Consider the following 15,216-nt stretch of genomic DNA (forward strand, 5'->3'; position numbering starts at 1 on the left):
TCTGATTGACTGAAACTACGCCTGTCTGTTGTTCTTTCGTCCTCTGCCCTCCAGATTACATCTCCCATCTCTTAATTTTCCCCTCTGTCCCCCACGTCTCTCTCATCTTTTTAACCCTTATCTCTGCCCATTTCCCCACCCCACTCCCTCTGGGGGACAAAGAAGGAACAGTCATCAAGAGAATGGGTGACGAGTCAGGCTGGGCAGAGTGGGGCCCTTGAGAGTGGAGGCTGAGTCAGAGGGCGTCACTATGCAGGGGCACCCTGAGGTTAAAGCACAAAGTGGGTGGCGGGGCGGTGTGCCAACTGTTCTCAGGGATTTCCAGAAGTTCCATCTGGGAGACCAAATTCCATCATTAAACACAGAGGGCAAGCGAGAGTGTTGAGAGAGACAAAGGTAGGAGGCCAGGTGGAGCTTGGAATGAAACAAGGCGGGCAGGTCAAGTCCAGAGCAGGGTGGGGGCGGGGGGGGCTAAAACTGCCACAAAAGGGACCAGTGTCCCCAAGGTTCACCTTAGGGGCCGGAGGGGAAGGGAGATGGAGCTCTTGAGTTTCTGGGCCACAGCTCAAGCGTAGGAGCAAGGTGACATGCAATGTTGCCTTCACCGAACATTTATGTGAAACTGCTGCTGCTGAGTCGCTTCAGTCGTGTCCGACTCTGTGCGACCCCACAGACGGCAGCTCACCAGGCTCCTCTGTCTACGGGATTCTCCAGGCAAGAATGCTGGAGTGGGTTGCCATTTCCTTCTCCACATGAAACTGAAGAAAGTTTTAAAGGCTTTCCATAGCACATTTGAAACTCATGTAATGTAATATATTCACTGCACCTCAATTAAAAAGTTTCTCATATTAATGAAACAAAATTTTATTGTCACCAAGCTCCAGTGAAAATTCCAGGAATTTCACAGTAACATCCTAAGTAACCTAAATCTGTTTTCAGTGATTTTTCAACAAAAGAATGCCTTTGTGTTTTGTGCTGTATCCCATGGACTATAGCCCGCCAGGCTCCTCTGTCCATGGGGATTCTCCAGGCAAGAACACTGGAGTGGGTTACTCCATGCCCTACTCCAGGGGATCTTCCCAACCCAGGGATCGAACCCAGATCGCTTTGCAGGTGGATTCTTCACCATCTGAGCCACCAGAGAAGCCCAAATGCCTTTCTAACTCCTATTAAAATGCAGTTGTATCTGAACCTCACTCAGAACAGCAGCAAAAAATCTATTAAGACAGTGAAAAAGATCACGTTTATATTTAAGGTTAAACTTCCAAATTCAAATGAAAATTTCTGTTTCTACTTTAAGGTTTGTGACATTTGTTTTCTGTAAGATGCAGATTTAAAACCTTTGCATTAAAACCAGATTTAGTTTTATAAACAATTTATTTTCTAAAGTACTGAACTAAGAAAAATGTTACCCTTACAGAGATTTTTAAACAGAAGTCACAAGCATAAGGGAGAAGAGAATGAAACTTAATAAGTTGGAGATTTCAGATGACATGCTTTTTTTTTTCTTTTACCAGCTTCTTGGCTATCAAATAAAGGCTGTCATAGTTTGAAACATCTCATATTCACCAAAAGTGAGTAAACATTTTCTTGGGTCCCCTCTCTAAGACATATTACAAATGAAAAACAGATTTGACTTCTTCCAAAACTATGTTGGCTTGCCCTGGACCAGTGGAAAACCACTGAGAATTGTCACAAATATATCTGAATCTGTAATAGTAACTTCATATTTAATCAATTTTCCTGGAGGCCAATGTGAACATAGATTTCTTAAGCATTTATAATTTTCTGTAGTTAACAATCTCCTTATATGCAAGTTTATTTTAAGGTAAATTTGTGTTTGTGTGTGTGTGTGTGAAACAAGTGCAGAGATGTATTTTTATGAAATTAATTGATTTGTATGGTGCTTCAAACACCAGTCCTAACTTCAGTTTCCCTGTACACCAGTTAGATCTGCTCTCCTAGCCAGCCTATCCCTACCTGTTTTATCATCCACCTTGAGAATGTGGGCCATTAAATACAATGAGCCAATCCAGGACATCTATCACTGCCTGCAGACAGTCTTAAAGTACTTCTCACTACAGATCCAAGACATCAAACTTAAATGAAGACAGAACTGATTTAAACTTAATATTTCACAGCTTACCAATGTTAATGGTCCAATCAAATTTACTTTCTTCATTTTTTCCTTAGCTTGGCTGCTGTAAAAAAAAATATACAACTGAATTTAAAAACTGTCACAACATGTTTCACAGTTAACTGAATATAAATTTAATAGTTACCATATTTGAATATTATATTTTCAAATGCAAAAGAGTGATGTCCACAAACTGTCAGAATTATCCAGTTTAACACACGGTGTAAGGCAATAACCAAGTGCAAAGGTAACTGTCCAAGGTGCTATAGGGATCTCCGGATAACCGGGGAATGGTCACCTGCCTTGCAGCACGCATGCACAGAAGGAAGATGACCATGCCAACAATGTCTGCAAGATCAGTTAATTCTTCATGTGCTAAAAAGGTACATATTGATCTAAAATTAGTAAAGGCCAGTCTTCTGAATGATCATAGGGAATGGTGTCAGGAAATCCTGTCGGCTCTACATTCAAAATACATCTAGAGTTCAATCACACTTCACCACTTTCATAAGTATCCTAATACCCAGAAGAACTCCTGCCTTGTTTCTCCACATCCACTTATGCCCACTTCAGTCTTCCACAACACTATACTCAGAGTCATCATCTAGAAACACAAGCCACATGCTTGCTAAAGAGGAGGAAGAGGTGAGGGACGGATTGGGAGTTTGGGATTAGCAGGTGCCAGCTATTACATATAAGATGGATGAACAGCAGGGTCCTACTGAAGAGCACAGGGAGCTATATTCAATGTCCTGTAATAAGTCATAATGGAAAAGAGCATGAGAAAGAATGTGTGTGCAAATATGTACACAGATATGTATAGCTGATCATTTTGCTGTATAGCAGAAATTAACACAACAATGTAAATCAACTACACTTCAATAAATTAAAAAAACCCTCAGGTCACACTATGCTGCTACTCTGCTCCAAGACTTACACGTGGCATCCGCTTTTCTCAGAGTAAAAGCCAAATCCTTACGTTGGCCTCTAGGGCCCCACATGATATTCCTCTGGTACCTCTCTGAGCACAGCGCCCACTCCCACTCCTGCTGGCTCTGCTCCAGTTACCTAGGTCTCTCTGCTGCTGCTGTCCTGTGAACACGCCAAACACGTTCCCCCCGCAGGGTCTGCATTACCTCTGCCGGGAGTGGTACATATATGCCACACAGCTCTCTCATTTTTTTTTTTTTTCAAGTTCTTGCTTAAATATTGCCTTCTCAATATGACCGACCTTAACTACCCTATTTAAAATAGCTTTTTTGCACTCCTGATTTCTTTAGCCTTAATTAACGTGTTCCCATATCATTCATTACCTGCTAACAATTGTTTACAGGACTAAGTGCCCTGGGAAAAGAGTTTATGGATGCTTCTTTTTCATAAACGACCACATATTTGCATAGATGTAACTTTATATTACTTAAAGCCCAAGAGTGCCCCTGGTCTGGGATATCTGATGCCCTTTGGTGATAATTTGTCTCAGAAGCCATAGGCTATTAATTTGGTTTTAGGTTGGAAACGCTGTTGCTTCCTCAGTCTTGGGTATAGAATGAAACACAATCTGGTTCTCCCCTTAGGCAGGAAGATGGAACTTGATATAATATTTTTCTTTTATGTATCTTGGGCTTTAATTCCATGGCATATAAAGACTACTTGCAGGATTTTAGCAATTACATGTTCAGCATGTGTGTTGTTTACATCTATCCTCAACAATAAATAAATGCTAACTCTAGGAGGGCAGACTTTTTTTGCCTAAATGCATTTATTTAAATTTCAGGTAAAGTTTTATTCACAGGACTTGATACCAAATTATCTGGAACATTTTCTAAAATCAAAGGATTGACATCCGCAATGAAATATGTTCACAAGAATGTGACCGGCAAAACTGCATGATTGGAACAACCATGTAACTCTCAATTTTCCCTAGACAACTGAAGTGAACTGAACTTCCTTTAACACACAAGTTTTGGACTATTTTTTATAAAAATGTGTCTCATTACACTTAATTTCATAATCAACTTTTTCTTAGTCTTCTGTACTCTTTGCACTGTCTTCTTCCCAACACAAGGCTGTGAGCTCCACTTCTGAGAACTTCCTTGGGTTCTGTTTTGCCACCTCATCTTTTGCAGGGGTAACCCCTCTGTACAGTCACCAAGGTTTAGCCAGTGCAACACAGAAATAGACTTCTTCGAGAAAATGCCATCTATTTATAGATTCACACTCAATTCCAGCCTAAATTGCCAGCGAATGAAAACCACATTTTTCAAGAAGAAAACATACCATCCATGGGTTTTCCAGTTTTATAGGGCAAACTAGATATTTTGTGAATTAATACCATGGTACGTAGAAGAAATAAAGGAAGATCATTGCATGAAGAAATTAACAGACTAAGATAATGCCCCGGTTTAACCACCAGATAGGCATGTTCTCTGCTAACTAATCAAGCCACTTGCAGCTTGAGGACCCACTACTGAACCTGATAAGTTTGTCCCTCTGGGTGATCACTGGATGACACCAGTCAATTAGTTCTGGGTGGCTTGGCATGAACTCAGAGACCTCAACAGCCTCATACATTTTGAGGCTGAAGGAGAAAATGATTCACTATCCTCAGAGTGAAAGAGGGACGACGACGGCATGCCACGTACTGATTGCTTATGCCCCGTGGAGAAGTGAGTGACAGGGGCCCTCGGGAGCCACAGAGCCTGCAGAGGGAGAGACAGCAAGCAGAGAAAGGCGAGAGGCTCCCCCTGCGTCGGAGCAGCGCTTTCTTTGGGAGCGCAGGTAACCCGCCCCACGCTGCCCAGGATTCCCCTCCCCACCTCAGCCCTCACCCCCCAGAGGGGAGGAAGAGGGAACCTGAGAGCTGAGAGGAAGGTGGGTAAAATGAGGGGGAAGGGGAATAATGAGTGGAGGGAAGGAGCTGCCTGCCTCACTGCACTTGGTTAAAAAGCACAACCATCAACAGCAGATGTCTGATGCTCTTTAAGCCCAGAAGATCAGACGATGTTTATGAAAGTTTTCTGGAAAAGTTGTGAGCTACATAATGCAGGGAATGTTACACCACACGGGTTCATCGAAGGGCCCTGCACAAAGAGAAGGGGGCACTCTCAAATCCACGCTCTCTTTCCTGTTGTTGTTTACTGGCTAAGTCCTGTCTGACTCTTCGCCACCCAGCGGCCTGTAGCCCACCAGGCTCTTCTGTCCATGGGGATTCTCCAGGGAAGAATAAGGAGTGGGTTGCCTTACCCATCTCAAGGGGATCTTCCCAACCCGAGTCTCTGAGGGATACTTTACTACTGAGCCACCAGGAAAGCCAGCCTGTCACAAAAGAAGCCTCAGTGACATTCCTTGGGTAAAGTCAGAACCACAGAAAAGATTCTAGGGAAACTCCAAAACAACGGCCAAAGGCATCATCAACTCAGCTTCTTTGCTCTGCTGCATGTGGCTCTGCTGACTCGCATGTAAGGAGAAAAGCAGAAAAGCGGTGGCCGAGGGTGATGTACCTGCTGACGCCCAGTTCAAATCCGTCCTCCCTCGTCTCGGTAATCCGGAATGTTGTGATCCTTCCCACCTCTGGATCCATCTCAGCCTGGGGAGAAACCAGTCTCAAGCCCAAGGGCACCAGCCCCAGCTTGGGGAGGTCGCCCAGCCTCCTCACAACACCCCCCTCCCCACCCTGCCGGGGGATCGGGCCAGCAGACTGGTCGCGGGGACCCGGGAGGATCGCGCGGATGGCACGCTGCCCCCCCCCGCCCGGAGCCCACCTTCCCGAGCTTCCCTCACCGAGGACGGCGCCTGTCTGGCCGATCCGCTGGGCGCTGGGGCTGCGGCCGCCGGGCCTGGGACTTTGCTCGCTCCAGCCCCCCCGCCCCCACCCACCCCGAGTGTGTCCGGCCCCAGCGACGCCTGCCTCCTGAAGCCGCCGGGGCGACGGCCCCGGGCAGAGGAGGCGCTCCAGCCGCCAGGCTCGCTCCGCACACCCCGTGGGGAAGGTTGCCCGGCGCGCCGCCCTCCGCTGCCGCCCACCCCGGGCGAGCCGCCAGCCCCGGGCCCGCCGAGCCAGCTGCGGCCGATAAGCCCCGCGACCAGCCTGGTACCGCTGGGAGTTCCGAAAGCCTCGCCTTGCGAGCCACTCGAGCCCTCCAGAGTACGGTCACACTCCTTCCATGCAGTTTTCTTTTTGAAGCCTTGCGGGGGACAGTTTGGACATGCTCACCAATGATGGGGCAGCTGAGGGACACGAGAGACCCCTAGGTCGCCTCCCGCTGCTTCTGCATCCCGGGGTCTGCTCTCTGGGGGGCACTGAACCCACCCATCTCTAGGGACGCTGAGAACAGGGCAGGGCCGCCCAAAAACATAACATTAAACTCTTCGGAGGATAATGCAGTTGGTACATTCTTAACAGAGGCACAGACCTTTAGGGCTGGAGGGGGCTTTAAACATCGCCAAATTCAAAACCGCTTCTCCTCCACTCCCGTTTCCAGTAAGAAACCGATGCCCAGAGAGGTGGAGTCTCGCCTGTGGCTACATCCTCAGGACCAGGGTCCAGTCTCCAGTGTCATCTCCTGGCATCTTCTTCTGATCCTGGACTCAAGTGTCTCTAAACCTCACGCTCACGGGAATCCTCTGTGTGGTTCTCTTGTCCCTTTTCATTAGCCTCGCGCCACACTCCTTCCTAAAGGAAAAATCTAAAACAGGGAGCAACATGTTCTCGTAGCTTTGAAGCCAGTGGGATTCGAACTCAGAGCTTCCTATCTTACTAGTTATGTCACCCTGGACACTTTCTGGCTTCTCTAAGCCGCAGTTCCCTCATATGGTAACAGGAGGATAAAACACCCCCCTGACTAGGTCACTGTGAGGAATGAATGAACTGAGAAGCTGAAAGCAGCGAGCACAGAGCCTGAAGCAGAACGCACTCCATAAGCACGGCTTCCCTTCTTCCCAAGCAGGCAGCGGGGTCACCTGAGGCTCCTTGCTCCTGCTCTCGTTAACACAGAAGTCATCCCGCGGATTTCTCGGGTTCCCAGAAAAAATTAACGCAGAGCATCCTCCAGGAGGAGGTGCTGTCAGCAGACCTTGGATCTCACCTGTGTCACCTACTGTTTGGCCTTAGGCAATTTACTTAATTCTTGATTTTACGGAAACCATAAAATAGAGGTGTTATTAGGATGAGACATAATGTGTGTAAAGTGCCTGGCATATAAGAGGTACCTAGTATTAATAGTTACAGGATCAGAAGAGGCTGATGAGGAGAGACTGGGATAAGAGACAGGAGCTCGAGCACTCACTCTAAAATATGCCACTTATCTCTACCCCGCTCTGCATATCACCTTGAGCTAGGCAGAACTTGAAGAGATGACAGAGTTGATTGAAACTGTGGCATGTTCTAGAATTATTAGAAATGAGTTTATTTACAGGTTTTCCTAAAAATGTTTTTTCTTCTTAGCCCATCTACCACAATCAGGAGGATTCTCTTCTTTGATCAACCAGAATTTCTCTTCTTCACAAGTCTAACAGGTGGTCAGATCACTATTCAAAAAGTACTCTACAATTAAAGCAACTGAAATTGTTGAGCTTAAAGAATCCTTGGTGGTGACAGGAGGACATTATAAAACTCAGTAGCCTGTAAGGAGATGGTAGTCTGTTGCCGCTGCTCCTAAGTTGCTTCAGCTGTGTCCGACTCTGTGCAACCCCATAGAAGGCAGCCCACCAGGCTCCCCCATTCCTGGGATTCTCCAGGCAAGAACACTGGAGTGGGTTGCCATTGTCTTCTCCAATGCATGAAAGTGAAAAGTGAAAGTGAAGTCGCTCAGTCGTGTCCGACTCCTAGCGACCCCACGGACTGCAGCCCACCAGGCTTCTCCGTCTATGGGATTTTCCAAGCAAGAGTACTGGAGTGGGTAGTAGCCTATTAAGTTTCTATAAAAGACATCTTGGAGGAGTGAAAAGGTAGACAGTTGAGAAAATAGGAAGCTTCTGAACTAAAAAAAAAAACGAAAAACCAACACACAGGAATATGACATTTTCCCCTGTCAGAGTCAGTTGATAAAGTTATCCCTATAATAAGTGTTCATCATATGTTGCTTGCATCTGAGGCCAGTGTGTGGGAGAGAGAAGCCATGCCCACATGACTGTACTTATGTATTTGCCTGTGTTACAGCCCATTCCAAGGGCTACTTTTACATTTATCTAATAACAGTAAAACCACCTTACCTGGTGCATCCATCCAGCTAGTCATTAAAAAACAATATTTAAGCCACTGTGATAAACTGGAGAGTTCTCTATGACACTCAGGCTGTAAGAAATCTCAACTTTCTTTGGTTGGTAGGATACTGAGATAATCCTGCTTTGTCCTCCTTGATGTAGAGTTAATGTCCTTCCCTCCATCTTACTTCTTTTACATGTTCCATTAGTTCTTTCTTTCTTTTTTAATTTTAATTATTGCTTTTTTTGGATTATTTTTATTCTTTGTTTCTTTTCTCTTGATTTAATAAGTACACATTTCATTTTCTATTTTGGATTATTTTTATTCTTTGTTTCTTTTCTCTTGATTTAATAAGTACATATTTCATTTTCTATTTAACAGTTAACTCTTTCCTAGAGATTATGACCTATCTTTGACTAAACAGTGGTGCTTTTTCATCTTCCAGGCCAATGCAAGGACTTTAAAATTCTCAAACCTCATTTATCCGCCTCTTACTTACACAATACTGTCATGTACTTTCATTTTTTTCTTTTACGACCCTTATGAGAAATTATAGTCATTATCATTTAGATTTATCTATACATGTATTATTCTTTTCTCTTTATTTCTTCTATATCTCAGAGCCACTATCTTGCATCATTTTCCTTTTACCTAAAGAACACTCTGTGCTTCCTTTAGCCAGTGATAACTTTTATCAACTTTTTTTTCCTGAAAAGTTATTTCACATTTATTTAGGAAAATTATTCAGAGATTTGCCTTTGTTGTTGTTGTTCAGTTGCTAAGTCATGTTGGACTCTTTGTGACCCCATGGACTGCAGCACGCCAGGCTTCCCTGTCCTTTACTATCTGCTGGAGTTTGCTCAAACTTATGTCCATTGAGTCAGTGATGTCATCCCACCATCTCATCCTCTGTCGCCCCCTTCTCTTCCTGCCTTCAATCTTTCCCAGCATCGGGGTCTTTTCCAGTGAGTCAGCTCTTTGAATCAGAGATTTGCCTTACTGGATATCAAGAGTTTTATTGTGAAACTATAGTGATTAAGGCAATACATTTTGAACAGAGATAAACAAAATTAAAGTGAAACAGAACACAGATGTTATAACTGATGGAGCCAGAATTCTAATCCTGCCACTATTCTTAGCCACCACATTAACTAGTGCAGGGCAGTGGGGATGGAGAAGATGGGTCAGATGTATTGGATGGTTAAAACATCTTCTTCCTCCAATTCATTGATCTTAGCATATTTTAACTGTTCCTCACTATTTTGATGTGCTGTCTTCCATTCATCTTGCAGACATCCACAACCCCTTGCCTTCTCTGTTTATCAGGTTTCTTGGTAAAAACCAGAACTCTGGCTAATTTAAATTATCCAACTACTGCAAGCTTCCACCATGCAACAGAGCATGGCTAAAGAAAAACACAAAACCATTTGACTCGTCCCACCATAAAACTAAGTGATCCTTTACTATATATTTAATGTATTTACTATGCTTATTATTTATTGTCCATTCTGAGGGATGCAAGATTCATAAGAACAAAGTTTTTGCTGTCTTATCCACTGGTGTATTCCAACCTTTGCTGCCCAATAGCAACTGTTTCCTTATTCACTCTTCCACTATGTCAGACCATTACTTCATGCTTCCTTTTCCCTCAAATATCTTTCAGTCATTTTATATCTTCACATTCTGCTAAAGTACTATGCTTCTTATTTCACTGATAAAAGTCACGGTGTTTGGAAGGGACCTGCCATAATCTCCTGCCATGACACCTACCCACTGACCAGCGTCTGCACCCAGCACCCTGGCTTCCCTAAAAGAAATAGCTTCTCCAAATGAACTATCCAAGCCCTTCTATGCAACCAGTCCTTTTGTTTGTACTTTTATGCTATGGATCCCAGACCCTCAGGAATGAGCTCTTTCACAGACATTATTCCTTCTCTCTCCTGCCTCGTCAACTTTTCTGTCCCTGCTGGACCATCCCTGTTTCTTCATCTTAAAAAATAGTCTCTTCAAAATTCAATATCCATTTATGATTAAAACTCTCCAGAAAGCAGGAATAGAAGGAACATACCTCAACATAATAAAAGTTATATATGACAAACCCACAGCAAGCATTATCCTCAATGGTGAAAAATTGAAAGCATTTCCCCTAAAATCAGGAACAAGACAAGGGTGCCCACTCTCACCACTGCTATTCAACATAGTTTTGGAAGTGTTGGCCACAGCAATCAGGGCAGAAAAAGAAGTAAAAGGAATCCAGATAGGAAAAGAAGAAGTGAAACTCTCTCTGTTTGCAGATGACATGATCCTCTACATAGAAAACCCTAAAAACTCTACCAGAAAATTACTAGAGCTAATCAACGAATATAGTAAAGTTGCAGGATATAAAATTAACACACAGAAATCTCTTGCATTCCTATACACTAACAATGAGAAAACAGAGAAATTAAGGAAACAATACCATTCACCATTGCAACAAAAAGAATAAAATACTTAGGAGTATATCTACCTAAAGAAACAAAAGACCTATACATAGAAAACTATAAATCACTGATGAAAGAAATCAAAGAGGACACAAACAGATGGAGAAATATACCATGTTCATGGATTGGAAGAATCAATATTGTCAAAATGGCTATACTACCCAAAGCAATCTATAGATTCAATGCAATCCCTATCAAACTACCAAGGGTATTTTTCACAGAACTAGAACAAATAATTTCACAATTTGTATGGAAATACAAAAAACCTCGAATAGCCAAAGTAATCTTGAGAAAGAAGAATGGAACTGGAGGAATCAATCTGCCTGACTTCAGACTCTACTACAAAGCCACAGTCATCAAGACAGTATGGTACTGGCACAAAGACAGAAATATAGATCAATGGAACAGAATAGAAAGCCCAGAGATAAATCCATGAACCTATGGTCACCTTATCTTCGACAAAGGAGGCAAGGATATACAATGGAAAAAAGACAACCTCTTTAACAAGTGGTGTTGGGAAAACTGGTCAACCACCTGTAAAAGAATGAAACTAGAACACTTTCTAACACCATACACAAAAATAAACTCAAAATGGATTAAAGATCTAAATGTAAGACCAGAAACTATAAAACTCCTAGAGGAGAACATAGGCAAAACACTCTCCAACATAAATCACAGCAGGATGCTCTATGACCCACATCCCAGAATATTAGAAACAAAAGCAAAAATAAACAAATGGGACCTAATGAAACTTAAAAGCTTTTGCACAACAAAGGAAACTATAAGCAAGGTGAAAAGACAGCCCTCAGATTGGGAGAAAATAATAGCAAACGAAGCAACAGACAAAGGATTAATCTCAAAAATAAACAAGCAACTCCTCCAGCTCAACTCCAGAAAAATAAATGACCCAATCAAAAAAATGGGCCAAAGAACTAAACAGACATTTCTCCAAGGAAGACATACAGATGGCTAAAAAACACATGAAAAGATGCTCAACATCACTCATTATCAGAGAAATGCAAATCAAAACCACAATGAGATACCATTACACGCCAGTCAGGATGGCTGCTATCCAAAAGTCTACAAGCAATAAATGCTGGAGAGGGTGTGGAGAAAAGGGAACCCTCTTACACTGTTGGTGGGAATGCAAACTAGCACAGCCACTATGGAAAACAGTGTGGAGATTTCTTAAAAAACTGGAAATAGAACTGCCATATGACCCAGCAATCCCACTTCTGGGCGTACACACCAAGGAAACCAGATCTGAAAGGGACACGTGCACCCCAATGTTCATCACAGCACTATTTATAATAGCCAGGACATGGAAGCAACCTAGATGCCCATCAGCAGACGAATGGATAAGGAAGGTGTGGTACATATACACCATGGAATATTACTCAGCCATTAAAAAGAATTCATTTGAATCAGTTCTAATGAGATGGATGAAACTGGAGCCCATTATACAGAGTGAAGTAAGCCAGAAAGATAAAGACCATTACAGTATACTAACACATATATATGGAATTTAGAAAGATGGTAACGATAACCCTATATGCAAAACAAAAAAAGAGACACAGATGTATAGAACAGACGTTTGGACTCTGTGGGAGAAGGTGAGGGTGGGATGTTTCAAGAGAACAGCATCGAAACATGTATATTATCTAGGGTGAAACAGATCACCATCCCAGGTTGGATGCATGAGACAAGTGCTCGGACCTGGTACACTGGGAAGACCCAGAGGGATCGGGTGGAAAGGGAGGTGGGAGGGGGGATCGGGATGGGGAATACATGTATATCCATGGCTGATTCATGTCAGTGTATGACAAAAACCACTACAATATTGTAAAGTAATTAGCCTCCAACTAATAAAAAATTAAAAAAAAAATATTCTCTTGACCCCACTTTTCTTACTAACTGCCACTGCATTTCCCTCCTTCTCTTTGCAGCTAAACTACTTTAAAGAGTTCTATCACTTTCTCTGTTTCCTCCTCTCTGAAGCACACTCACATCAGGAGTTTGACCGTTCACACTACCAAAACTGCCCTGGTGAAGTCACTGATAACCTCTACCGTGCTACATCCAAAGGTCAATTGTTTGTCCTCATCTGAATTAACAAATTCAAGCAGCTGACAAATTTATCTTTCTCTCTTCCTTGATACATTTTCTAATTTATCTTTCTCTCTTCCTTGATACATTTTCGTCACTTGAATTCCAGGACACCACGTATTTCTTGGATTTTCTTCTGCTTTACTGGTCATTCTTCCTCAGTGTCCTTCAGTTCGTGCCTCTTCTTTCTGCCTCTCAGCCAACACTGGGGCGCTCCAAGGCTGACTCTGAATCTTCCCTGTCTAGTCTCCCTCCTTCTGTGATCTCAGCCGGACTCATGGCTTTAAATACCATCTGTATCCAACAATGTCTAAGTTTTTTTCTCTAATCTAGTCTTCCTTCCTGAATTCCTGGCTCATATACACAACTGCATCTTTGATCCCTCTACTTGGATGTTTAATGTGCCAACCTTGACTCTTGACCTTTCCCCTAAGCTGGCCTCTCTGACAGGTGTCTCTCCTTAGTTGACAGCTCCAGCCATCCAGTTGACCAGCAAAAATATTAAGAGTTATCCTGCATTCTTCTCTTTCTTCCCCACCTCATACTCCATGAGAAGATTTTATAGGTTCTGGCTTCAAAATATATGCTCAGTTGCTCAGTCATGTCCGGCTCTTGGGACCCCTTGGACCATTGGTCCCGTTGGGCTTCTCTGTCCATGGGATTCTCCAGGCAAGAATGCTGGAGTAGGTTGCACTTCCCCCTCCAGGGGATCGTCCTGACCCAGAGATTGAACCCGGGTCTCCTGCGTCTCTTGCATTGGTCGGCGGTACTTCCTCACTGCGCCACCGGGTCTGCCTGCCTGTCTCTCCCCAGTTCGACCAGCGTGGTGCAAGCTGCCCTCACCTCGCACCCGAGAGGCTGCGGCAGCTTCCTCGGGCCGCCCTCGCCTCTCACCCGAGGGGCTGCGGCAGCTTCCTCGGGCCGCCCTCGTCTCTCACCCGAGGGGCTGCGGCAGCTTCCTCGGGCCGCCCTCGTCTCTCACCCGAGGGGCTGCGGCAGCTTCCTCGGGCCGCCCTCGTCTCTCACCCGAGGGGCTGCGGCAGCTTCCTCGGGCCGCCCTCGTCTCTCACCCGAGGGGCTGCGGCAGCTTCCTCAGGCTGCCCTCTCTTCCTCAGGCTCCTCTGCCCCCGTCTTTGCCTCCTCCGCTGCCTCTGTTCACTCTCAAAGCAGAAGCCAGAGCGAGTCATCTGAAAAGTGGGTCAGAGCACGTGGCGCCTCAGATCCGAACTGCCCAGAGGCCCCAGTCCATTGGGAGCCTTGGCCTGCAGCGGCTGGCCCTCTCTGTGATGTTTCTGACCTCATTTTCTACCTCTCTCCCTCCCGCACTCTTGCCAGCCACACTGGCTTCTCGGACGTTCCTCAAACAAGACAGAATTACACCTCAAACAAGACACCTCAGGGTGTCTGTGCTAGGCGTTCCGTCTGCCCCACGTCTCTTCCCCCAAATACTCACAGGGCTGAAACCTTCATCTCCTACAAGCCTCTTCTCCATTCCCGTCTTGTCAAAGAGACCACTCCTGACCTCCTTGAAAACCGCATCTCTGACCCCCAGGCCTCCCAGTTCCCATTTACTCTGCCTCAGTTTTCCTTCCCACACCATTTCCCACCACCTAGAATACTATATAATTTATGAAATGACTGTGCTCGCTGTTTATTGTCACCTCAGTAATACATCAGATCCGAGGAAAAAAAAAAGGTATTTTTCTCTGCTTTATTCAATGAGGGAGCCAGCATTTGCTACCCACGCTTACTAAGGACCAGACCTTGTGCAAGGATTTGAGGACCTAAAGAAAAACAGTTCTCAGCTCCTGCCTCAAAATGGACTGAGAATATATCAATACAAAAACCAGATTCTATAGTGTTTTATAAAATTATGAAGCCATCACATGCAGGTATCACCTCATTCAAATCTCAAGAAGAAGCGCGTTCAAGGTAAACGAGTGAGGTGGTATTATTCTCAGTTTAAAGGTTAGGAAATTGCAATTCCTAAAAAGTGAATGGAATTAGGATTCCCTGGGGAAGACTATTGCCAGCAGAGTCAGGCCTATCTCTGTATCTGTCCCCAAAGCACTTGAAGGTCATTAAATGTGTGCTGAATAGATCCACAGCTTTAAGCTGTAGCATAAAAGATTTACATGGAAAAAAGAAATGTCTTATAATGAAGAGCCAAAGGGAAGAACAAACTCCATCAACCAAAGTATTTTAAAATACTTAATATTTTGTATATTTTATATAATATTACATTGTAATAATCGAATATACTATTTTATATATTTTATATTATATTTACA

At 44.0% G+C, this 15,216-nt stretch overlaps 2 protein-coding genes across 3 annotated transcripts in view; both read right to left on the minus strand.

The window, feature by feature from the left end:
* ABCB4 (ATP binding cassette subfamily B member 4) overlaps positions 1-6,047 on the minus strand; it is a 76,403-nt gene extending 70,356 nt beyond the window's left edge. For both annotated transcript variants that reach the window (XM_070470112.1, XM_070470103.1), the window contains exons 1-3: positions 5,918-6,047; positions 5,638-5,723; positions 2,147-2,201 (exon numbers count right to left, since the gene is read on the minus strand). In XM_070470112.1, the coding sequence (XP_070326213.1) occupies positions 2,147-2,201; positions 5,638-5,717 (135 nt within the window). In that variant the 5' untranslated portion in view covers positions 5,718-5,723; positions 5,918-6,047. The remainder of the gene's footprint in view (positions 1-2,146; positions 2,202-5,637; positions 5,724-5,917) is intronic.
* Positions 5,789-8,360, minus strand: LOC139038414 (PE-PGRS family protein PE_PGRS61-like). The gene is made up of 2 exons (XM_070476885.1): positions 8,348-8,360; positions 5,789-6,321 (listed from the first exon to the last, which is right to left on the minus strand). Exons 1-2 carry the CDS (start codon positions 8,358-8,360, stop codon positions 5,789-5,791), a joined length of 546 nt encoding a protein of 181 aa, XP_070332986.1.
* Between the last annotated feature and the right edge of the window lie 6,856 nt (positions 8,361-15,216).

This window comes from Odocoileus virginianus, chromosome 1, assembly GCF_023699985.2.
Source record: "Odocoileus virginianus isolate 20LAN1187 ecotype Illinois chromosome 1, Ovbor_1.2, whole genome shotgun sequence".
Lineage (NCBI taxonomy): Eukaryota > Metazoa > Chordata > Mammalia > Artiodactyla > Cervidae > Odocoileus > Odocoileus virginianus.